This window comes from Liolophura sinensis, chromosome 7 (genome assembly GCF_032854445.1).
Source record: "Liolophura sinensis isolate JHLJ2023 chromosome 7, CUHK_Ljap_v2, whole genome shotgun sequence".
Classification (NCBI taxonomy): Eukaryota; Metazoa; Mollusca; class Polyplacophora; order Chitonida; family Chitonidae; genus Liolophura; species Liolophura sinensis.
In genome coordinates, this window is record NC_088301.1 from 7551767 (window position 1) to 7577958 (window position 26192).

General features: G+C 39.3%; 1 protein-coding gene across 1 annotated transcript in view; it reads right to left on the reverse strand.

The window, feature by feature from the left end:
* Nucleotides 1-26192, reverse strand: part of LOC135470602 (uncharacterized) — a 60845-nt gene that overhangs the window by 1263 nt on the left and 33390 nt on the right. The window contains exons 31-50 of the mRNA XM_064749638.1: nucleotides 25544-25624; nucleotides 24774-24903; nucleotides 24228-24381; nucleotides 23156-23364; nucleotides 22121-22286; nucleotides 21186-21305; nucleotides 20563-20638; nucleotides 19749-19782; nucleotides 19050-19188; nucleotides 10673-10781; nucleotides 7199-7354; nucleotides 6649-6805; nucleotides 5356-5416; nucleotides 4721-4808; nucleotides 4116-4294; nucleotides 3257-3451; nucleotides 2575-2701; nucleotides 2108-2173; nucleotides 1736-1862; nucleotides 107-260 (exon numbers count right to left, since the gene is read on the reverse strand). Of these exons, the coding sequence (XP_064605708.1) occupies nucleotides 107-260; nucleotides 1736-1862; nucleotides 2108-2173; nucleotides 2575-2701; nucleotides 3257-3451; nucleotides 4116-4294; nucleotides 4721-4808; nucleotides 5356-5416; nucleotides 6649-6805; nucleotides 7199-7354; nucleotides 10673-10781; nucleotides 19050-19188; nucleotides 19749-19782; nucleotides 20563-20638; nucleotides 21186-21305; nucleotides 22121-22286; nucleotides 23156-23364; nucleotides 24228-24381; nucleotides 24774-24903; nucleotides 25544-25624 (2528 nt within the window). The remainder of the gene's footprint in view (nucleotides 1-106; nucleotides 261-1735; nucleotides 1863-2107; nucleotides 2174-2574; nucleotides 2702-3256; nucleotides 3452-4115; nucleotides 4295-4720; nucleotides 4809-5355; nucleotides 5417-6648; nucleotides 6806-7198; nucleotides 7355-10672; nucleotides 10782-19049; nucleotides 19189-19748; nucleotides 19783-20562; nucleotides 20639-21185; nucleotides 21306-22120; nucleotides 22287-23155; nucleotides 23365-24227; nucleotides 24382-24773; nucleotides 24904-25543; nucleotides 25625-26192) is intronic.

Here is a 26192-nt window from a genome sequence, read left to right on the forward strand (position 1 = left end):
TATGTCCCCATACCATTCGCAAGAGGTCACAAAAATCCTCCAAAATTTGGAATATTTGCACTTCAGACCTCAGATAACCTCAGATAACTTCCGATGACAAACTTACCCAACAATCTGGTATGTGATCTAGATGAGGTAAGACGAATGACAAAACTCCATACTTTTCACAGCTGCCAGTAACTAACTTCTCACACCTCACTAATGACAGGTAAAAATGAGTGGCTAGCGGAAGTTCTTCCTCTTGAGCATCAGTTGAATTTCTACAAAGAAGTCACCATTCCTGAAATGCTTAATGTGAGAGGGCAATGCAAATCTAGCAAACATTTTGAACGGATTTTTGATTGAATGATATATTTATTTGAAGGTACTTTTGCTCCATACTATAAAAAAAACAATGCTCAATACCTAACAAACAGCTTAACATAATAAAAACAGAAGCTTTGGCCAATACATAACATACTGAAATCGTGAATTTGGTAATTTACGATAATTAATATGCTCACAAAGTATCATCGATGGTCCCCTTTGCGGCAGTGTGCATTATATGCAGGCAAAACTTCAGGTCAATACATACAATATTTTTTAAGATATCAACCCTAGCATTTTGTTCAACATTGATTCTAAAATACATAATACACTTAGTCAAGAATTTAGTAATTTGCGGTACCCGTAAATCACGTAGAGTTTGGCCGATGATCTTAAAAAGTGTACCCTATGATTCCTTGTGTCTGGTTGTGATTCTTAGTAATTGGACACATCTTGGGGTCTGAGGAGTGTGTTCACAAGATTGTACATGCCTGTGACAACACCAGTAAACATGATCATGCTTCACTGAACATGCAACTGTTAGCTCTAGTAGAATCGCTACACATCTACTGCCAGAATGCACGTCTCACGTGTGTTGTGCTGAGTGAGTCGTGCCAAACGCTTCAGTGAGCAACGAAATGTTAGCAACTCAAATCGACAACTTTTCGGCCAGAAATTTTCTGCTAAACTCCAAGTGACTTACGGTACTTAATATGCACACATCCAATCAACGATGGAATATTTCCCTCGTGTTATTGTGCTCTACATGTGTGCAAACCAGGAGCTGATCCCTGTAGTACTTTAAGATACCATTTTGTTTAAAATTGCTTTCTTTATTATTGGACGCTGACGCCAACGTTCAGGGTACCGCATTAGCTTTGAAAGGACTTTATACAGGCGTACTAAAAATGAAAAACGTTTTCTCATTTTTGGCATAACTTTCACCATTTTCCTAAAAACCATAAGTTTCAATTAGAGTTAATTTTCATGTATTCTTTAAGGCTGGTTTAAGTCCTGGAACTTACATGATTTTTGCAAAAATCTAAATTTAAAAGACTTAACACAATAGTATTATTTTGACATAACTTCTCAAAAAAATTATGTTCTAAGAAAATGGATGTTCATATACCTGATATACCTGGGAAAGTAGTAAAAAAAATCGTTAATGCTTTTCAGTGGGATATGCTGACATCAGAACTCCGTAAAAACGCATTTTCTGCTCAAATGCTGCAGCATTTGTCTACTACATGTAGCTACGTCTTGCAATTCATTAGCGTGCATACACAAAGATCTAACATACTGAAGGGAAAAACGATAAAGTATAAATCACTCGGTGAAAAGCAGAAAGGTGTATTGCAAGTTCTCCATTGATTGGTTTGGTTTATTTGCCAGAAGGAAACTATAAGCATCATTCTACCAATGTTAGTACCTGATTTGTTGAGGTGTGTCTGCCAAGCCATCACTGTTGTTATCAAAGATTGGTCCTGTTGTCACGGAAATGGGTAACGGAAAGCCTGCCCACTTCTGTACCATTGCTAATAGTCTAGACCATATTCCTGACAAAAAAAAGAGAAGAGTTGGATGTAAGATGGATACTGTAGTGTAATGAAAATCAAAAATTCAAACAGCAAAATTTATCTAATTCGTGTTTGTTTTGCCAATATATTTTCAAAGGAAAAATATTTAAAAAATAATTAAAAGAAACTGCCATCAACAGAGTACAGATAACTGTATCGAAAAATACCTTATTTTTGTTTACACTTAAAGATTTAAGTATCTGAATATTAAGATGACACTTTACCTGTTTTAAAACCGCGGTACATCAACACCGAAGCAGTTGAAAGCTTTGAGTAGTTCCCAATGAAACCTTAAAAGTATGAAGACAAGAATAAATGATCAAGACTTTCATTCAGGGGATTTGAGTGAAACGTCATCACAAATTAAAGCATTTATGTATGTGCTCAGGTGAAGGTTATGTGGTCAAGTGAAGGTTATGTGCTCAGGTGAAGGTTATGTGCTCAGGTGAAGGTTATGGCTGAAGTAGCCTTTTAATGGTATTTTATTACCAGTACTAATCAGTATTTTAATGCCAGCCAGGTTTCTGTAGGGAATATATTTATTTATTTGATTAGTGTTTTACGCCGTACTCAGGACTATTTCACTTATTCGACGGCGACCAACATTATGGTGGGAGGAAACGTGGGAAATATAAATATACTATATAAAGCTAAATTTCTGAGAGTGAAATGATCATATTTTATAGCTGACCTTGAGGAAGAAGTGAGGTCAAGGTTAGATTAGGGGTGGTCGTTGAACAGGTGAACTCTGCTGGAAGAGGAACTCTGGGGTCATCCAGTACACAGTCTGCCTCACTGGCTGTATCATCTGGAGGTGACTACAAAATGGAATCACCGCAAACAAGGTTACATACAACGAACCTACACGTAAAATCTGATCAAATTCAGACATTATCTGGAGCAGTTTACTGCAATGAAAACAAAGCATGACTATAATGAATAAGCAGACCATTCCAAATTAATATCACAGTTTTTTCCAGAAGGTGTGGAAAATCAATTTCTTGATAAACTGTTCCTTAATAAGTGTAGAGCTTAGACTCATGGGCTCCTCACTGCCAGGTAACATGGCTATAGACTGAATTTCAAAGGCACGATGCAGTATTTTCACAGGTCTTGAGATTAACTGTTTAAAAGTCTGATCAATACCTGGAAATCTGAACCTTGAATTTGCATGTATAGTCATCAGTTTTAAAAATTGTTTGCTTGTTGAAGGTCGGGATTGCGTTATTATAACGTCATGCCACATTACATGCAGTCACTTCAGAGGTACTTTTATACAGAAAATCAACCATAAAACTGATTTTTATGAAGCGCTCAATTCCACTTTCAAGGAATTTTGAAAACTGTGCATTTCCCATTTCACAACTGATTACCGTGGCTGAAGACAGAAGGAAGAAAATCCACCAGGGGTGATGCAGCTCCATGTTAAAACCTGTTGTGAAGACGTCCTGTTGCAAATAGCAGAGATTCTGTTCTCCAAGGGAGACAATTTGTGGCGGCCCATACTCGACATCAGCTGCCTGTGATGTGTTCACACTGCTCAGGGTCTGTATCTGGCGATTATCTGCCTGTGTTACAATTATAATTGCAGGCATTTCAATAACTATAGCTTACCCAACCCTTGAAACAAAAACTTTAAGATTTCACTATCTTCACTACTTAATTATTTATCTGATTGATGTTTCAAACTGTGCTAAAAAACATTTCACTTACACGGCGGCAACCGTCATGTGACATTTTCATGACCATTCTGGGGTTGAAATAAAGGCATTTTAAGAGACAAACGTTCCTAATTTTCGGGTTTGTCTCCTGGAAAGTGTCATGTTTCCTTTCACGTTGAATATCCCAAGGATCCAAAGAGGGCATTAACCATATCTGTGGCAGCCAAGTTTAAAATAGACATTTCAAGCCCTCACCATTATTTGATTTAAATGAATTCACTGATATTGTTCTACAAGGGATTACCAATTTTATTTACACCGGATTCAAGAGTTAGACTTTAGTAGAGTGAGATATGTATCTGAAAGCATACATTTACAGTTCTGCCTAATACCACATAAAAAATGTAGTTCCCACAGTAAATCACCAATGTAGTGCTGTAAACCGCTTATTGTCGCCACTGCTCAGTGAATATGGTGAGAGCACAGATTCCACACAAACCCTACCCAAGGCCAGGTTTGAACCCACACCTTGTGTATTCGAGCAATTTGTACTCCTTCAGGGCAGATTTACCTGGCTGTTGTTACAGGAACAGCTGAGTGCCCTGGTCCTGTTAGAATCACCCCAGGAAAAGGAGCAAACTCCAGGTGTGGTCCGTGGAGTGAACCCCTGTATGGGTCTGCTGGACTTGAGGACGTGGTTCAAGGCCCCAGGGGTTCCATTGTTAGGAGCTGGTGTGATGCCCAACAACTCTGAGTGAAAAACACCAGAGAGACATATATCTGATTTACAAAGTTAATCACATATAACTGATGTTAATACATATATTGTATTTGGAAAATATTTTATTTAAATTATTGAAAATTAAAGTTAACATTAAAATAAAAAAACTTCTATTTAATTATTGATTTTCATTAATTTGTTCTTAATTTTTTTTTATTTAACTTCCATGTACCATAACAAAAAACAAGGCGAATCCAGAACCAGAGTTAATCATTTAGTTCATCTTAAATACTAAACCTCAATTTGAATACTGAATATTCACTAAATCTTGAACCCTGATACACCCTGAACCTGAGAACAATCAATAACCTACATGTAGTAGACGTAAATCTGCATGTGCAGCCACAAAATCACGGGGCTTACTGCGGAAATGGTGAATAAACAGCTGAACTTACCTGACATGAGATTGTAGAGTTCAATGCTCTCAAACGGTTCAATTTCTAGCTGGTTTTTGAACGATGGTCCTTGGGCAACAAATAAACTCTGCCAACAGTCAATTGGTACATTTATCACATCGTCTGATGCGATTTTTTTACTCGCCTTTTTATATTTCATGTATGGCCAGGGTTTTACGCCTGAAACTCAAAAATGTTTCCGTTCAACAGAGTGCACTCTAGTTTATAGGTGGAGAAAATCCTTGCAAATCCCAGGAAACATACATTACCAGGAACCTGACCCCTCCCCCCCCCACCAAGACAAACCAATTGAATGACACTATACAAATAAGGGATTTGAACTCCTGCTCTCACTATTTTCAGGATATAGGCAACATCCAGGTGAACAACCATTAGACACTATGGCCATATATCATTTTCTCTCTAGATACGACTTTACTTTTGGGGAAAAAACGAGTTCCTGTGTTTCCAATGAAAAAATATTATTTATGGACAAAAACAATTTATAACTGTGTTTGCAGAAATACTTCTACATACAAATTCACACCAATTGTAATCTCGAACAACACTGGGGGTTACCCTAATACAAAGATCAGCACCATACGAGTTATATCTTATCAGAAAGATAAACTTACCCCAAGTTGAGAAAAACGATTATCCCAGCCATGGCTGGCCCCTTTACAACTATATCCAAATCTACAACCAGGAAAAAAACACTAGAAGTTTGCGAATGACAAACACTAAAATAATCGCTCGGACGTTTCAATTTTTGGATGACCTGGACCGTCGCGCCAGTGTTTGTCAAGAGACATTCAGTTCGCAATGTAACCGTAGAAATGATATATACTAAGTTTTACGAAATTTGAAAAGAAAGTTTACACGGCAACTTGTTGACAAGATTTTTAGGGCTCGGGTGACCATCAATGACCATGATCTTAAGCCTTATGACATACATGAAAGAAATTGTACAGACCTGTATATATACAAAATAATGAAACATACTAGGCCATACACAGACACTGTACACTGTCTAAGTGAAAAGACAGAAACCTGGAAAGATTTGAACAAGACAATTCTTCCCAAAAAATTTCAATTTCTGCATGACTCTGACCTTAATTCAGACCAATTTTTATCTTCATTCAGCATTCAACCGTATATATATATATATATATATATATATATATATATATATATATATATATATATATATATATATATATATATATGCCCAGTTTTATGAAATTTGAAATAACAGTTTATTTGGAAACTTGGTAGCAAGATTTTTTGCACATGCATGACCTCTCAGTATCCTTGACCTTTGACCTCAGTATGACCTATCATTAAGCAAATTTCAGAGGTCTATATGCCATGTACACGTATATGAAATCAGAGTCCTTGATGTAGGGGAGTACATGTAATTCCCAAAACAAAACGTGGCTGAAACAGTCCCAACCAAAGATGAACAAGAGATTCACCATGTGCACAGTCAACAGCTTCAGAGCTTCAAGATTCCGCCAATTTAGCCCAGTGACTAACAGGCAATACCATTAGATCTTATTTACTGTGTTGCTATCTGAAATACACAGTATCATCCTATTTTAAACTCTAAAGTGATGCAAAAATAGACATACTGATAACGATAGATTTTAAAACAAGTTTAAGGTATTTTAACATGTTTTTCTATTCCACTGGCAAGCACAAATAACCAAATTTTGTCACGCTATAAAGTGGAATAATTCTGTAAATATACTCGTGATGCGATAAAGATTACTGACAGACATGCAGACAATGTAACACAAAATTCTATTCTACACTAAATGTGCCCAGAAAATCTAACAATAAATGCATACAACTTCATGTACAATGACATGAAAACAAAGCGCACAAATCACCAATGACATGGCTGAAAAGAATTGTTGACAGCTTACCTGCTGACCAGCCAGCCCGGATCCGATTGGAGCAATATCTCAGGTATTCTATCATTGTTCCTATAGTGGTTCCGCACTGGAGAGTACTTCTTATCCACAACTCTCAGGTGAGACTCATTAATACATTGCAACATCTCCAGGTACTCCTCAGTGGATTCTAAATCAGACACCAAAACTAACATAAACATATCAGAGCGTGGACTCGCATGAGATAAAGAGGTTTTCCTTACCTGAAAAGGCAACTGCAAAAAGTGTTAAGAAAACACTTGCTTAACCATGTCCACTTATATATAAAAGTAAATATAGCAACCTACAAGTATATGTACCCCATATCCACTTATCACAAAATGCAAAAGCAAAAATACTAATTTACCGTGTGTCCACTTTAAAGATAAAAGTGAATATGCCAATGTGCATTTAAACATAAATAAATGTCAAGTCAATAAAAAGATAAAAATGCAGTTGACAATATAAAAAAAGTTTGCATTATTAACATGCTTTTTGTCAAACTCCAAGATGACTCTAGCTCACGGTATAATGGATCACTTACCTGGTGGTGTGTTGGGGACAATGCTTTTGTTCTCATATCTGTAGGAGGTTGCCAGTTGTCCATCAGCTCCGTTATAAATATACACCTGGTTCATCTTTGTTCTTTCCAGGTAATCTTTTAGCTTCACCTGTTGCTCACAAGATGTGTCCACCATACCTGCATGGATGGATTAATGAGAGGCTAAAACTATTTACTATCACCTAATCAATCCTCCTTGTCGTACATAAATGACTATCTTGTATCAGACAAAATACTCCAGTTTTCATTGGACAACAACGGTCACGTGAGGTACAGATATATTCTCAAATCCTGCAGGTGACATCATATGTGTCTGCTCTGTAGGTTATCTCCCTTGGTTGGGTTGTAAATACAATGGTCACTTCGCTGTAGCGATTCATCTATACGTCAGTCTTCTGCACCGAATTGTTGCGTCTTTGCAGGATAAATTTTTTACATGGTTACTCAGCGATAGGATACGCAAATATGTCGTGATAATAATCTTCATAATGGGCTCGAAGTCAGGATTATTGACAGCATATATTTGCGTATCCTGTCACTGAGTAACCATGTGACTAATAAACTACAGTGTATGTTAACATGTGAATGCCATTTAAAGGAGTATGTAGTTTTTATATAATGATGATTATAAATTTTCTGTAGCGTAATTAAGCTACTAGCTAATACAGAAAACAGGTGAGAAAAGTTGCTTTCTTTTTCGAGCCCTATTGATTATTTGCCACTTATGATTTGTTTTGCTTGCAGAACAAGGATTAAGGTTATGAAATGTATTGCATGTGCATGCCCTATAGGCCTACAGTACGTACACTTACCATGATCTGCCTGGACAATGATATGTGACCTGGCAGCATATCTTTACACTTACCATGATCTGACAGGACAATGATATGTGACCTGGCAGCATATCTGTACACTTACCATGATCTGCCTGGACAATGATATATGACCTGGCAGCATATCTGTACACTTACCATGATCCGACAGGACAATGATATGTGACATGGCAGCGTATTTGTACACTTACCATGATCTGTCAGGACAATGATATGTGACCTGGCAGCATATCTGTACACTTACCATGATATGCCTGGACAATGATATATGACCTGGCAGCATATCTGTACACTTACCATGATCCGACAGGACAATGATATGTGACATGGCAGCGTATTTGTACACTTACCATGATCTGTCAGGACAATGATATGTAACCTGGCAGCGTATTTGTACACTTACCATGATCTGTCAGGACAATGATATGTGACCTGGGAGCATATCTGTACACTTACCATGATATGCCTAGCCAATGATATGTGACCTGGCAGCATATCTGTACACTCACCATGATCTGCCTGGTCAATGATATGTGACCTGGCAGCATATCTGTACACTTACTATGATCTGTCAAGACAATGATATGTGACCTGGCAGCATATCTTTACACTTACCATGATCTGACAGGACAATGATATGTGACCTGGCAGCATATCTTTACACTTACCATGATCTGTCAAGACAATGATATGTGACCTGGCAGCATATCTTTACACTTACCATGATCTGTCAGGACAATGATATGTGACCTGGCAGCGTATCTGTACACTTACTATGATCTGTCAGGACAATGATATGTGACCTGGCAGCATATCTTTACACTTACCATGATCTGTCAGGACAATGATATGTGACCTGGCAGCGTATCTGTACACTTACCATGATCTGTCAGGACAATGATATGTGACCTGGCAGCGTATCTGTACACTTAGTATGATCTGTCAAGACAATGATATGTGACCTGGCAGCGTATCTGTACACTTACCATGATCTGTGAGGATAATGATATGTGACATGCCAGCATATCTGTACACTCACCATGATCTGCCACAACAGTGATATCTCACCTGCGTGCCTGCACACTCACTGTTATCTGCCACGGCAACGATACCTGACCAGCACAACTGTGCCCTCACCATGATCTGCCACGACAATGATATCTGACCTGCATACTTGTGCACTCACTGTGATCTGCCACGACAATGATACCTGACCAGCACAACTGTGCCCTCACCATGATCTGCCACGACAATGATATCTGACCTGCGTACCTGTGCACTCACTGTGATCTATCACGACAGTGATATCTGACCTACGTACCTGTGCACTCACTGTGATCTACCACGACAATGATATCTGACCTACGTACCAGTGCACTCACTGTGATCTGTCAGGACAATGATATCTGACCTACGTACCTGTGCACTCACTGTGATCTGCCACGACAATGATATCTGACCTGCGTACCTGTGCACTCAGGGTGATCTATCACGACAATGATATCTGACCTGCTTACCTGTATACTCACCGTGATCTGACATGGCAATGATACCTGACAACCACAACTGTACCCTCACGATGATCTGCCACGACAATGATATCTGACCTGCGTACCTGTGCACTCACTGTGATCTGCGACGACAATGATATTACGTACCTGTGCACTCCCCGTCATCTGACATGACAATGATACCTGACCAGCACAACTGTGCCCTCGCTGTGATCTGCCACAACAGTGATATCTGACCTGCGTACCTGTGCACTCACTGTGATCTACCACGACAATGATATCTGACCTGTGTACCTGTATACTCACCGTGATCTGATATGACAATGATACCTGACAAGCACAACTGTAGACTCACCATGATCTGCCACAACACTGATATCTGACCAGTGTACCTGTACACTCACTGTGATTTGCCAGAACAATGACATCTGACCAGCATACCTGTATGCTCACCGTGATCTGCCAAAACAATGATATCTGACCAGCATACTTGTACACTCACTGTGATCTGCCACAACAATGACATCTGACCAGCATACCTGTACACTCACTGTGATCTGCCAAAACAATGATATCTCACTGGTGAGCGCACCTGTACACTCATCGTGGTCTGCCACTACAGTGATATCTCTCTGCAATGACGCTGATATCTGGCCAGTTTACCTGTACACTCACCGTGATCTGCCATGACCCCGGTTTCCTCCCACCATTCTTGAGTACGGCGTAAAACACCAATCAAATAAATCAAATCAAATCAAATCTGCCACAACACTGATATCTGCGAAAACAATAATATCTCACTGGTGAGCGCACCTGTACACTCATCGTGGTCTGCCACGACACTGATATCTGACCAGTGTACCTATACACTCACTGTGATCTGCCACAACAATGATATCTGATCAGTGTACCTGTATTTTGATTTATTTGATTGGTGTTTTACGCCGTACTCAAGAATATTTCACTTATTCAGCATTATGGTGGGTGGAAACCGGGCAGAGCCCGGGGGAAACCCACGACCATCCGCAGGTTGCTGGCAGACAACCAGTACACTCACTGTGGTCTGCCATGACAGTGATATCTCACTAGCATACCTGTAGGCCTACACTTACCGTGATCTGCCACAACAATGATATTAACACAAGTCTGTAGGTTTCTCCGCACCAGTCCGTCCATCAGCCGTCCCACCATGCTGTCTACTAGCTTCAGGGCTTCATCCGTCTGAAAGTGTGCAGAAATGTATTCAGCTGTTTGATTTAATTTCACTGGTGTTTTTATGCCCAACTCAAGAATATTTCACTTACATGATGGTGGCTAGCATTACATATATGGAGGAAACCGAGGAATCCGGGAAAACCCACAACCATTTGCAGGTTGCTGGCAGACCTTCCCCACGTATGACCGGAGAGGAAGCCAACATGAGCTGGACTTGAACCCACAGCAACCGCATTGGTGAGAGACTAACTTCCTCGGCCACGAATGCCCCTTGAAATGTATTCAAAGATGCCTCGTGCAATTCATATTAAACAGACATTTGTTTGTAATTGATTTTTTTAGGCGTTGGCATTAGCAAAACAAAAAATAAAGTATCTGTAGTGTAACAATGAAAACTTCATTAAGACTGATGATTATTGGTTCGCCAACAACATGTACATATTGCCCTAGGAAATGTTGGCTCTAATATGTTTATGATGCACATCTATTTAACATCAAAAACAATTGCGTGGCTCAGTTGGTTAGCGCCCTAGCGCAGCGCAATGACCCAGGAGTCTCTCACCAATGTGGTGGCTGTGAGTTTAAGTCCAGCTTTCCACCGGGCTCTGCCCGGTTTCCACCCACCATAATGCTGGCCGCCGTCGTATAAGTGAAATATTCTTGAGTACGGCGTAAAACACCAATCAAATAAATAAATAAAGCAAAAACAATTGCAACATGCTGGTTTTAGCTATCAAATAATGTGGCTTTAATTGACACAATATCAAAAGTCCACAGTGGAACAAAAACATAATTTGTCGAAAATGAGAGAAACGGCCAACAATTCAAAATCAACCTGTAACTTTTCATAGAGAGGCTTTGTACCAAGTGTCAATTCAATATGAAGAATTGTTTTGAATACTTGTTTGGAAAACTTTTGTGATGGACTGCCTTTCTTAACAGATAGGGAGCAAGCTAAATGGTGACATTAATTAACCCCTGGTAGTGGTAGAGGAATATTGTGTACAAGGTGTAGTATATACACATTTATAAAATCACTAAACTTAGATTTGGTAGCTTTAGCTAACATGTAGGAGATAACAGAATGCAAACTACCAGTACTATGCATATGTTTACCTGATTGAATTTTAATACATTGCTAATTTACGGTACAGCAAATTACAGTTAACACACACATTTCGTTGGCTTTGACCCCGAATCTATTGTGTCCTTGAGATTTTAAAGGCAGGGGTCTTGACCACTTAAATTGGCCATGGCCCAGTTTACACTGCCAATTTTACATCACTACATCAGATGTGATTATTATACGATATTCAACTTGTTACACGTACATAGAGCTTGCGTAAGCTTTTCTGCTGTGATCTTGATCATGGCTTTATTTATAGCACCTACATTTATACACTTCTGAGTGACCACACCTAATTAACATTTTCTCATTCGGGAAATGGTTCTTGTACAATATGTGACAGGTATAAACATGCTTACTCTAAAGTAGCCGAAGGAAGTCAGTTAATAACAGCCGTTCAGATATTAAGAGGGCAGAGCCAATAATAGCCCCCTTAGCAGCACAACCTGACAGGTCTGAGAGAGTGAAACCACTTGTAGGTTAACCACTGTATTAAAATGGTCCTTCAGTTGCCAATCAGTGCCTTGGACACCTGCCGATCTAAGTCTTGCAATCGATCTCTTCATTGTACTGACCTTTCCAGTCATGCCAATTTTGAGATCGCTTTCGCTGAATTGCTTCCTAAACTTTCAATCCTTATCGATACGGTACTACCACTAACACAATCAAAAAGACATTATCGTATGTCGTAATGTATTCACATGTAGCTGTTTCATTACAGTTCCTTGATAATAGCTTAGAAAATTCTATTTTTTTCTCATCTGAAAGATGACCAGATGTAACCAGATGCCACACATAACAATGCAAAATGTTTTTACAAGAAAACTGCATTCACTGGGTGGGGAATACAAAGTACATGAACATACATGTGGCTGGCTATGTAACTTTATCGCCTTTCCACCACCCAAAACATCAAGCTACTAAATGATCTCCACTTTACAAGAACTACTACACTATTAAAACATGATACCTGTACAAATTTTTGTTTATGATGAATCTGCACACTAATCGCCTGGAAACAAACGAGCAATCAGAAAATCATTAAATATGCAAAAATTATGTGCAAGTCTAGCTGGTTTTCCATCATTATATGAGATTACACAAAATTAAAACGACAAACCCCAATAAATATTTCTTGCTTTTGCTGAAGTGTATGTGTACAAGTCAACAAGAAATATCAACTTGTCATTATAAAATGATAATACCCATGGAAGGTTTTTACACAGTAATTGCCGCCAGATGGTACTTTGGCTATTTGTGGTCGTAATTCTGTCAAATCTGAACAATGGCTTTCTGCGACTGAATGATTCAAGCAGACCCAATAAATTTTTCAAAAGCCATGTCAATAAACACTCCATTGCTGACCTTGGACACTTTTCACCACCAGCCAATCAGAAAATGTGGACAAAGTACTAGTGGTATGGTTGGGAAACTAGCGGTGAAAATGTTAATCATGCTGAGCAAGAATGTCATGTGAGCAAGAGATGAAACACAGGTGCTGATATGAGCTGTGACTTTGGGACATTCAGATTCCAAAGGCAACTAAAGGAATGGGGTTGGGGTTGAAACACGCCCAACGTACGTTTCGTCTTTCACAGATTTGGAGCTGAACTGAACTGATTTAATTATATGACAGGGACTGAGGTAGAAGATGTCAGGTGAGTGAAATAAAATATGAATTCTGATCCAAGCAAGACCTTGCAACAACCAAATTCCAGTGCATGGTAACAAATGTACAGTATCCAGTGGAAACAGTAGTACAGTGTCCCGTGGATACCAAATTACTGTATCCTATGGTGACCAAAGTACAGTACCAATATTCAGTGGTAATCAAAAGACAGTATCAAGTGCCAACCAGGTTTAGTCTTCAGTGACAAAAGAAGTACAATATTCAGTGGCAACTTAAGTACAGTCTTCAGTGACAACCACAGGACAATCTTCAGTGCCAACCACAGGACAGTCTTCAGTGACAGCCACAGGACAGTCTTCTGTGGTAACCAAAAGACAGTATCAAGTGCCAACCAGGTTTAGTACAGTCTTCAGTGCCAACCAAAGTACAATATTCAGTGGCAACTTAAGTACAGTCTTCAGTGACAACCACAGGACAGTCTTCAGTGGCAACCACAGGAGAGTCTTCTGTGACAACCAAAAGACAGTATCAAGTGCCAGCCAGGTTTAGTACAGTCTTCAGTGCCAACCAAAGTACAATATTCAGTGGCAACTTAAGTACAGTCTTCAGTGACAACCACAGGACAGTCTTCAGTGGCAACCACAGGAGAGTCTTCTGTGACAACCAAAAGACAGTATCAAGTGCCAACCAGGTTTAGTAAAGTCTTCAGTAACAACCAAAGTACAATATTCAGTGGCAACTTAAGTGCAGTCTTCAGTGACAACCACAGGGCAATCTTCAGTGACAACCACAGGACAGTCTTCTGTGGTAACCAAAAGACAGTATCAAGTGCCAACCACAGGACAGTCTTCAGTGATAACCACGGGACAGTCTCCAGTGACAATCACAGGACAGACTCTAGAGCCAAATAAATTTGGCACAGTAACCAGTGCCAATCAAAGTACAGTAATCACGCCTGTTTGCTGTTTCAACCAATTTCAAAAGGCATTGGAAAGCACCATCTAACCATAAAGGTTTGAGCTAATCTTGCTTTTCACCAAGGAACATGTAATTTGACAAAATTTAGAACCCCTCATTTCAGCTTTCTGAGTGTAGTGACATTATGAAAATTTATCACCAAACGTCACCAAAAGCAAACGATTCTCACAGTGCTCTGCTGTCTCTGACGGGGACAACAAATTCCCTGGAGCCTGTCGACCTAACCGAGGGAATATTTCGCCTCCGCCTCAACCATATCGTCTACAGTATCATCCTAAACATCATCATAGCAGCAGGAATCCTGGGTAATATTCTAACTTTCATCATCCTGACTCGCAAAAGCATCCGCTCCACAACGACATCCGTCTACCTCCGTCTGCTGGCTCTAGCAGATATCTTAGTGCTTGTCACCGCGATATTTCGCTACAAAACGTACAAAATCTTACTGAGCAGCTGTATGGATATAAGCGTTTTCTTTTTCGATCCTTACGTGGAAGTTTACATTGAGCCTTTTCATTGGATCAGCCTAGGAATGTCTAGCTTCATTACACTGGCACTGTCTGTGGAGAGATATGTAGCTGTCAAGTACCCTCTGGCCATCAAGCACACGTCCAAGCTAACCATCGTTCGGGTGTGCACAGCAGTGGTCCTTCTAACAGCCATTTATTTGACACTGCCCAATTTCTTCACCTACTCCGTGTCATGGGCGCAGTTTGAGAACACGACAGTAGCAATCGCACAGCTGACCCCTTTTGGAAACTCCTCCCAGTACATGTGTCTCTACCATGAATACATCATCCCGATTTGCTGGTACCTGCTTCCATGCTATTTCCTCACCAGCCTCAACTTCCTGTTGTGCATAAAGGTGCAGCATTCCTCCAGAATCCGCCTGGACCTCACTAAGGCTAACAGGAACCGTAAGTTGACCATTCTGGTCATTTCCGTCATTGCTGTCTACGTTCTTTGCAATCTGCCCCGATGCATCCTTGTGTTTTATCGTCTGGTGCATTTTCCTCACTTCTGCAAGGAGACAAGGAATTACTTTTCGCCGACCCCACGCTCTTACCTCAATGCAGATGTCTCCTCAAGCGTCTTGAATGTCCTCAACAGCTGCCTTAACATTATCATCTACTGCATTGTAGGTACCAAGTTTCGACAAGAGTTACGTAACTTTGTCATGTGTCACAGATTGCGATTTAGGCGCAAGGTGTTCCCAGCACTTCCTACCATTGACCAGAAGGTCACATCACTGGAACTACCTAATTACCAGCAGTGTACACAGCCAAATACAGGGGGTCACATAACTGGAACTACCTAAATACCGGCTGTGTACATAGCCAAATACAGGAGATCACATCACTGGAACTACCTAATTACCGGCAATGTACATAGCCAAATACAGGAGGTCACATCATTGGAACTATCTAATTACCAGCTGTGTACATAGCCAAATACAGGGGGTCACATCACTGGAACTACCTAATTACCGGCAATGTACATAGCCAAATACAGGCGGTCACATCACTGGAACTATCTAATTACCGGCAATGTACATAGCCAAATACAGGAGGTCACATCATTGGAACTATCTAATTACCAGCTGTGTACATAGCCAAATACAGGGGGTCACATCACTGGAACTACCTAATTACCGGCAATGTACATAGCCAAATACAGGAGGTCACATCATTGGAACTATCTAATTACCAGCTGTGTACATAGCCAAATACAGGGGGTCACATCACTGGAACTACCTAATTACCGGCAATGTACATAGCCAAATACAGGCGGTCACATCACTGGAAGTATCTAATTACCAGCTGTGTAAATAGCCAAATGCAGGAGGTCACATAACTGGAACTACCTAAATACCGGCTGTGTACATAGCCAAATACAGGAGATCACATCACTGGAACTACCTAATTACCGGCAATGTACATAGCCAAATACAGGAGGTCACATCACTGGAACTATCTAATTACCGGCAATGTACATAGCCAAATACAGGAGGTCACATCATTGGAACTATCTAATTACCAGCTGTGTACATAGCCAAATACAGGGGGTCACATCACTGGAACTATCTAATCACCGGCTGTGTACATAGCCAAATACAGGAGGTCACAATCACTGGAACTATCTAATTACCGGCTGTGTACATAGCCAAATACAGGAGGTCACATCACTGGAACTATCTAATTACCGGCTGTGTACATAGCCAAATACAGGAGGTCACATCACTGGAACTACCTAATTACCGGCTGTGTACATAGCCAGATACAGGTGGTCACATCACTGGAACTACCTAATTACCGGCAATGGACACAGACAAATACAGGAAAGTGATTTGTCTTGACCTTTTACGTAGTATCACCTGATGCATAGGCACATATTCTTGTTGTCCTCAGAAGGTGTGGGTTTAACAACTGAATCAGACGGGAAATTTGTTCATTTACCGGCTCTCATTCCTTGTGGAACCTTTGCCATGCCATTGTGTTTCCATAAGGGAGTTTCGACATTGAAATCTTTAGTCGCTGAAGGTAAAACAGTTATTCTGTATCACGTGACTTGTGATAAATGTTAGGCAACCTTTGTTGACATTAATTTACTGATCACTTGCCTCACGGTGTTTCAGAAGCACAAATGACACTCGTTTCCTTTAGAAACTTCCCAAAGGTTCAGGGGCCACTTTCACAAAATTACGTAAATCAATTTTTCGTAACTTTTTTCATAAATGATGTCGCTATTTGGTACTATAGCTCAGACGTCTTTAGCAAAAAAAGTTACGAGAAATATACGAAGTTTTGTGAAAGTAGACACAGCTTCCCAATTTTCCCCATAGTTTATCTTCTCTGAACACATTTTTACGAAACGCTCATGTCACAATAAATGCGATGCCGCAATAGCAGCCTAACATTTTTGACGGGTCGCACGATAAAGTGAGACTTTTTTTTTTACCTTTAGCGATAGAAGAGTTTGAACTCGAGACTCACCTATTGCGCAGTTTGATATATCCATCAGTTTGGTGTGCGTATATCTGTTTTTTTCGTCACATGCAGGAAAGATTGGTGGTATTAAAATTAACAAAAGTCAGTTGTTTACACCAGGCACGTTTGTATCCATATAACTAACTGCTATTATATTAGTTAAAACCACTCAGGTCATGAAAAGAGAACTTCACAGTCGTCTAAGACATTTGACTGGAACTCAATGGAAAAGAGTGTAGTAAAACTAAAACCTTAAATCTGATCCAAGACTAAGGTTTTTATATTGGACATTCATTTTCCAGTCTAACAATAAACTGCATTTATGCAAAATACCGTAATTTTCCTCTCTTTAAAAATTAATTTGAATTAATTATGTAAAGGTTGATGATATTAAGAGAGAATAGCAAGTTGTCTGACACCATATTTATCAAGACTAATGTTTTGGTTTTGTTCAAAGATCAGAGACTGTTGACATTTTCAACATCTAACTATACATGAATGAATCTCTGTATGTATATGTAGATGTATGTATATTAATATTTCTGTCCTTTTATTTTCACCACGACATTTTATTCGATCAATTTCATACTCGCCGAAATGTACTGCGAGCACCATCGAAATGCAATGATAGATCTGGACTTTTTTCGACAAGCACAGCATTAGCTATTTCGATTGTACGTATTTTTATATAATTCATGGAAGTTCTATACTAGGCTGACCAGCACTTGACCCAATTCATTGACTGTTATGCTGAACACAAAACAAGGAATCACATCGGGGGATACAGTTAATGTGATGCAAAATCACGCTTCTCTGTATGAATTTTCAACATATATGATAGGATCGACACATGAAGAAGAGTGTATCTGATGCTACGAAAGGAATGATTTTTCATGCTGCACAGTTTGTACCAAATCTTCACGTGTATGTAAGAGCTTTATGTACATGACCATTTCTGATATCAGCTGATGTTTTGTTTTAGGCCAATCATATTGTTACAATCTTTAAGCTTCTGAATAATTCCTCATGGCAGAGATGCGTAGGCTAAACTGAATTCTGCATGAAGGTATGATACGTTTGTTACAGTGTGACCTAAGAAATCACCTCCCTACTCTCAAGAAATCAGTGTTAGTTCTGTATGACTTTTAAGGATTTGGGCTTAACATGTTTAATTTCCCTGCGGCATTGCAAAGTTCCAATCCACTTACGATGCTACTACCCAATTTCTTCTCATTTTTGGTACGCTGTCTGCTCATTTTAGCCAATATATAATTGTAGCAGGATTAGTGAGTTTCTTTTTTTCTCTCACATGGTTAGACCATCTCATGAACAACATATGGTAGCTAAACATACATGTAATAAATACCTGCTTCCAGAACTGAAACTTTGGAATTTGATTGCGTTTTATCTTTATACTAGCAACATGCATTTGTCTGATACTGTAAGCACCAGGCTTGTTTCCTACTTGGAAATTGTCAGTACCTATACAGGTATATAGTCATAATCAGTGTGTTCTTATCCTTCAAAGAATTTGTCAGTGTAAATGTTCCTACCTTTACAGAATCTGTTCCTTGCCTGTGAATGGTGTAGTCTGGCTCATGGAAGTACAGACTGATAAAGTCTGGTCGCTCTTGTTCTGGTAAGTCTAGCCACTTCAGCACTGTCGACACTCGCTCTTCATAGGAAACACTGCTGTAAATCGAAGGACCATACAGGTTTAACATGTGTATTACATGCATGTGAGATACCGATTTCTTACTGAACTAAAGGTTTCGTAAGCATAAACTAAGTAAGTAATAAGGTTATAAACAGGGAGGAAACCCTGACAGGCGAATTCATACAAATACTAAAGAACCCAAATCTTGCTAATCTTTAAGACTTGATACACTGTATATCATCTAAAGATTAGAATTTTTCAAGTGACACATTTTTCTTGATTTTGATTGATTAACCCACTTTATCGGACCACTTACGAGAGTGTTATGAAATTTAAGAAACCTAAATACAGGTAAGTATTGTCATCAAATGTATCATTTTAAGGCTGTGACACATTTGATTCTTAAAGTACATTTTAATTTTAGGAAAATATACACCGATTGGCTGGAGGTACCTTGCACAATGTATATATAACAATTTTAGCTGTAATGCGTGGTATATGTCAAATAAATAAATAAGTAAATAAATATTTCTACTGTTATTAAATCTGCAGCAATATCAGAGTTACATGTGCATTGTCAATTATTCATACTCACTTGGAATATGGAAAAGACACGTTTGGCAGCATACCTGGTGAATAAAAAGAAAAATACAAATGTGTTTAAACAGTCAAAGCCTGCAGTATTTGTATGAAAACTTCCTACGTGAAGTACAAACAGGTAATATTTACAATTTAATTCAAATGTGTGTCTTGAGTTATATAATATCTGTCCAATTATCCATTAGCTTACAAGTACACTACCAGTACATGATGTACAACACTTCACAACTACAACAGCTTTACCAGAATCTGACAAGTGCACTACCAGTACATGATGTACAACACTTGACAACTACAACAGCTTTACCAGAATCTGACAAGTGCACTACCAGTACATGATGTACAACACTTGACAACTACAACAGCTTTACCAGAATCTGACAAGTGCATTATCCAGTTTTAATACCTGGCAATTACTACCATAATTCTCTATCACCTGACAATTAATCCACTTAAATTGTCCAGCATTGTTCGTCCAGTAAAGTACAATTATTCTCGTTTGTTCTTTAACAATTCCTACGTCTTTCCATTAGCTTGACATTGACAATTACTCTATTTTGTCCAATATTTGACGAGTACAATACATTTTTTACTACCTAAAAACCTACTAAACCTTCGCATGATTTTGAGTTTCCCCCAGGATCTGCCTGGTTTCCCCAACCATCCTGGTTGCCGTTGTATATAAAGTGAATTATTTTTAGTATGGCGCAAAACACCAATCAAATAATCAAACAAATTCTAAACTATCTCTGGTACCAGAAAATTACTCCTCTTTACCAACTACCTCACAATTACTCTGAAATTACTACCTTGTATTCTGATATCACTTCCTGTCCAGAAGTAACAGTTTGCCGTCTTCCCCTGTTTAACAGCTGAGTTCCAAATCTGGAGAGCAAAACATTGCAATTCTGGTGATTTTATGAATATGCTTGCATCCTCAATAACAAATCATGCCAAAGACACCAGATATCTAACATGTAGCTCAATATACAGGCATTACAATCTGAAAATCCCCTGGCCAGGAAAAGCCATTCTAAATTACAGAAATTATCGCCCTGCTGAGTTAAGATTTATGGAGTGTAACTGCTCTAAAATTTGTTGCCATGACTAAGTTACTCTTGTTTAAAATAGCTGACTCTAGTTATATGGACCTTTGAATGACTTTACAATGTTTGTTAGGAAGGTAGGATCACATTCTAAAGGAAAAATGTTCAAGTTTCAAGATCCAAAAGTAATATTCTATGACAAGTTTTATTTGGTTTGATTTAGTTTGGTTGATTGGTGTTTTACGCTGTACTCGAGAATATTTCACTTGTACGACGGGGGCCAGCATTATGGTGGGAGGAAACCGGACAGAGCCCGGGAGAAACCCACTACCATCCGCAGGTTGCTGACAGATCCCTTTAAGTTTTTAGTCAGCTGCAGTGCTTACTGGTTCCCCACCCCACCAGGCAGGGTCAGATCTTCCTGATGTTCTGATGGAGAAACGCTCATCTAAAACTTTGTCGTACATCGAGTTGGCGACGATACCATGTGACTCAGGATACAGGCCCTAAAACCAAGAATAGCTCATTATATACAGTCCTACAGTCATGTGGGCAGAATACCAAAGTGGTATAGTGGCTGTTTTGGTGACTCTTATTTCAAATTTTTGACCAGAAGTAAAAACTGCACAGATCTGGACGGCTAGAATTTGTTCAAAACAAGGGCTTGGATCCATTTAATTTTAGAACACCACTGAACATCAATCTTGTTACTATAAATGAAACATGAATGAAAGAGATCATATACAACAGAATTTTTCTTAAACCTGAGAGATGTTTAAGGGATATACATTTTATGAACAATGTTATATAGCACATAAATTCAAAGAATTTCATGAAAGAACAATACACAAATTTCAAGACACATTATGGCAACAGATGATCTTTGCAACATGTCGTCGCTTTATGACATGTTATGTCATCAATCTGAAAATTTTAAAATGGGTGGTATACAGACTTTTGAAAACTAAAAGGACTTGTTTGGATTAATCTTCAAGAATTATGTTTGCGGGAGGGTTTGGGCATAAAATATTGATAAATTTTCACATCTCACAAAAGTTGATGTTTTGCACTCAGGCCACTCATTAAGTGAATGGTTTATGTTTTTAAAAGATGGAATATTCACCAAAACTTGAATGACTGGCAGGCCGACCAACAGATAGACAGACAGAACAACTTATAGCGTTGTTTGTCGAAACTAAAATCTGAACCACAGAAATGAGAAATGTTTTACTCAAAGAATGTTTTTATTTCCAGTTGTGGTTGTAGTATCTTGAAGAAAGCAAGCTTCAGAAGCTGTGCAACATTACAAAGTCAGACTTACTGTGACAATGGAGTACATGTTGGGGAATGTCAGCGTGGGGTAGACAGGTCTCATGTAAGGTGCGTGAACCCCACATTGGCCCAGTCGTTGTACCACCGGGGTTACGTTCCTCTTCAGAAGGTCAGCTCCAAACCCGTCCAAGCCAATAAGAATCAGTGGAGGTGTACTACAAGAACATAATCTCACATTGGTACATGCACCAAGTGCTTGGGTCAGCTTCATTGAAGAGCTCTTAACATTACACGGGCATACATGTACACGTACTACAATCATGGAGGCACTATGTTACTATTTTTACTTTTTATTTATTTACCTGATCGTTATTTAACACCACACTTTCCACTTATATACGATGACAGGGGCCGAAGTGGTTAGTGCCCCAGTGCAGCGCAATGACCCAGGGGCCTCTCAGCAATGCAGTCGATGTGAGTTGAAGTATGGGGGCAGGTCTGTCAGCAACCGGAAGATGGTCGTGAGTTTCCCATGGGTTCTTCCCAGTTTCCTCCTACTTTAATGCTGGCTGTCATCGTATAAGTGAAATATTCTTTAGTACTGCGTTAAACACCAATCAAATAAATGAACAAATATATATGTTTTATGAGTGAAGAAACCCCAGTGCTTGGCGTAAACCACCAACCTTTGCTCTGCGTCTGGCGAACTTTCCGACAAGAGGAGATATGTGCACTATACTGGCAAATGGCAAGGTGCTCTTCACTGTCAACCAATTACTCTCGCCCAAAGCCTCATAAACAGGTAGAGTATGGGATATCTTAAAATCTAAGCACCTTTTACAAGCCCTGGTGACACTGTGAACAATCATAAACTCTACCTTTTTCTATTATCGTGGATTTCTCTTATGCAATAGCATGCTGTTTACTGAATTTGTGGCTGACGAATGCAAAGAATGTTCTAACCACCAAACAAGTGCATAAAATCAGCCAATCATGCCCAAGCTGCACAAGAGCAGCACACATTCAAATGTTGTCTAGGCTATTTATGCCAAAAGCTGTGGTCACAATTAACACAGCCACTCACCCAGGAGGACAACTAGCATCTTTAACTTCTGGACATGGCAAATCAATCCAGTTTGTTGGCTCCAATGATGTCGGCCATATTGTAACTGGCAGGAAGGTCCTCAGCCGGGCGGCCATTGTTGATTCCAGCTCAGTGAAGAACTGAAGTCCTGTTAGCAGTTCAATGTCTCGTATTCTCACCACATTGTCCTTCAGGTATGCCAACGGCTCCTTCACAGAGAAAGATAAAATTTATACAACAGAAGTTGTACAGCCTGGTTATAAAATTTAGATGGTGAAAACTGGGCACAGTTAAAAGTAAATTATCATGCCTCTCCAGGTATGACCTCGAACTCCTATCTTTCTACCTCCTAAAAGATCAGCTTTTATGAAAGGGTCATTCCTCATAAACAATGCTACAGATAATTGTTTTCAGAGGGAGTACCGTACTCCCGACTTTGAAGGAGAGGGAGTACAGTATTCCCGACTTTGAAGGAGAAAGAGTAGGGTACACCCGACTTAGAAGGAAAGGGAGAACGATAATTTCAAGTATGCCCTACATCGTACTGCAGAACACATTTTTTCAAACATTCATCACTGCACTTTTTTGGGTCACAAGTAATTAGTATGATATGTGTACCTGTAAAGTGAGAAGGGGGCTCGAGAAAAGACATACGCGTGCACAGATGTATACATAGGCCGACATGTACAGCGATAATTCTTTCCTTTGTAGTTATCTAGGACTATACTAGTAAATATACGCCTACATGTAAACTTCCCAAAATCCACAAGAAGTTTACTGTATATAGGGTTTTACGTTATTTTGCACTTGTGTCCCTCCTTATTAAAGTGGATGGCTATGTTAATAGATAGGAGTGGACACCAAGAAACCGATCACCTGACTCAACAATCAACCTGAGTACAGCTGCTTCCTCTTGCTAAAAACTTTTAACATGATGAAAAGTTAGATGGTTGTTGAAAGCCATTTATATTTTAATCAGAGATAAGTTTCTTCAATTAAATTCAACGAAGGACATATGTCTCTGTCTGGCATTGTGTATCAGTATAGAAAATTGTAACGTAGTTATACTCACCATGCAATTAGGTATCGTGTTTAGGTGAGGGAGGACAAATGATACGATGTCCACGCCCCCCTGATCACATGACGTCTCTGTGGCGTCAGAACACTTCATCATAACGATGTAGTAATGGGTGGGGATGGGTACCTTATCTTCTCCATCCAGGTAGCTGGGGGTATGATCAGTCTCAATGTAGAATTTTTTTAATATGCAGGTAAATACTGAAGATATGCAAGCATATGCTGGAAGTAAAGCTTTCCACATACGTCCCATGTAGGTTTGAGGCGTACAACAGAAGACAAATAATAAGCCGTGTCAAAGTCAACAAGGGAATTGAAGCTGTCAGAATAGTAATCAAAAATGGATGAAACATCCTCAGAGTTTAACTTAATCTGTAACTCATCATGGTGACGACATGTACAAAGTTTCAATTTGATGGAACAAGCAATTCTGAAAAACATCCAGAATAAGGTTTTATAATGGACTCTGAAAGACAGACACGGTGTAAAGCAAATGTAATCTTTAACAGCGTGATTCTGACTGTATGGAGGCTACACCTACGGTGCTGCGTTGTTGAGATTGTCTGCGTGTCCGTCAGCGTCTCTGTCCCAGATTGGCCCGGTCACCACACTGAGGCTGCCGTACTGATGGGAGTAATCCACCATCAGACTCAACAAGAAGCTCCAGGCTCCTGGCACCGTACAAAGAAAGCTCATGCTTAAAGAGAGATAGCTAGGAAACTTCATTTATAAAGCTATTCTATTACCAAATATAAAAAACAAGTACTAAAATAAAAAAAACATGACATCCAGGATACAGCTAACCCAGTGGTCTTTGACATCAAGACATTGATATATGTTGTTCACTTTGTGCCTAGAAATTATATGGCTGGACCGCAAATTCTGGACAGCAACTTAAAGGAGTATTTGTGAAAACTTTCAATCTATTCTAGTATACAACAAGATATTAGAGCTTGTCAAAATCCATTTTCAATAGGCTTCTGGGCACATAAACACCTTAAGCTCAAAACCTCGTAGTGAAGCAGTTCTATTAAGTAAAAATGCCAATATATGATAAAAAGGGGCGTGACCGCCACTTCGCTTTTGGGGCCCATTTTCAACAGGTTTCTAAACTAGAAAGATGGAAAAAGCCAATTTCCGTGATGGAACACATCATCAGTGATGTGAGTATAAATACTGGTGCTTATGAATCAAATCTTCAAATTCTGGCATGAAGTGTAAATTAAATGTTAGAAAGAGGTCACTATTGTCTTGAATACTTTGCTACGCCAATAAAGACCTGACTAGCCAGTAATGCAGGAGTAGCTGTACCTCGTAAAAATCCATCATGCATTGGCACAATGTTGGTTGTCTTCTGGGATTCTGGCAATGACTGCAGTGAGGAGGAAAAATCTAAAACAAGACAACACGAAATTAACTTTTTTGTTAATTAAATTTTGCTGCACTCACTTTTAATAATGGCTATTCATTTAAGGAGTGACCTTTTTGCAAGATGACATGAGCTTTTGGTGTTGCAACACAGCTACTGCTAATTTGAGCTTGTTCATTATGAGTTCACCTAGCTTTTCACCTAGCTAGACCTTTTCTTGCATTGTTTGACATTTTCATCATCATTCTGTTTAATTACGCCAAGGTAAATCAGTGGTACCATAAAGAAAAAAACATGCAATGAAAGAAATCCCTACTTTCTACTCCATGCTAATAGCTATATATGTATGTTTACAACCAACACTTTATGATACATTTACCCACAAGGCTCACACAGGGAGCCACAACTAAAAGACTTTCCATTTATTTATTTATTTCATTTGTGTTTTACGCCTTTCTCAAGAATATTTCACCTTATGGTGGCCAGCATTATAGTGAGAGGAAACCGGGGGAAACACATAACCATGTTGCTGGGAGACCTTCCCACGTACGCATGAGCTGGACTTCATCTGGCAGCTGTCATAGGTTAGAG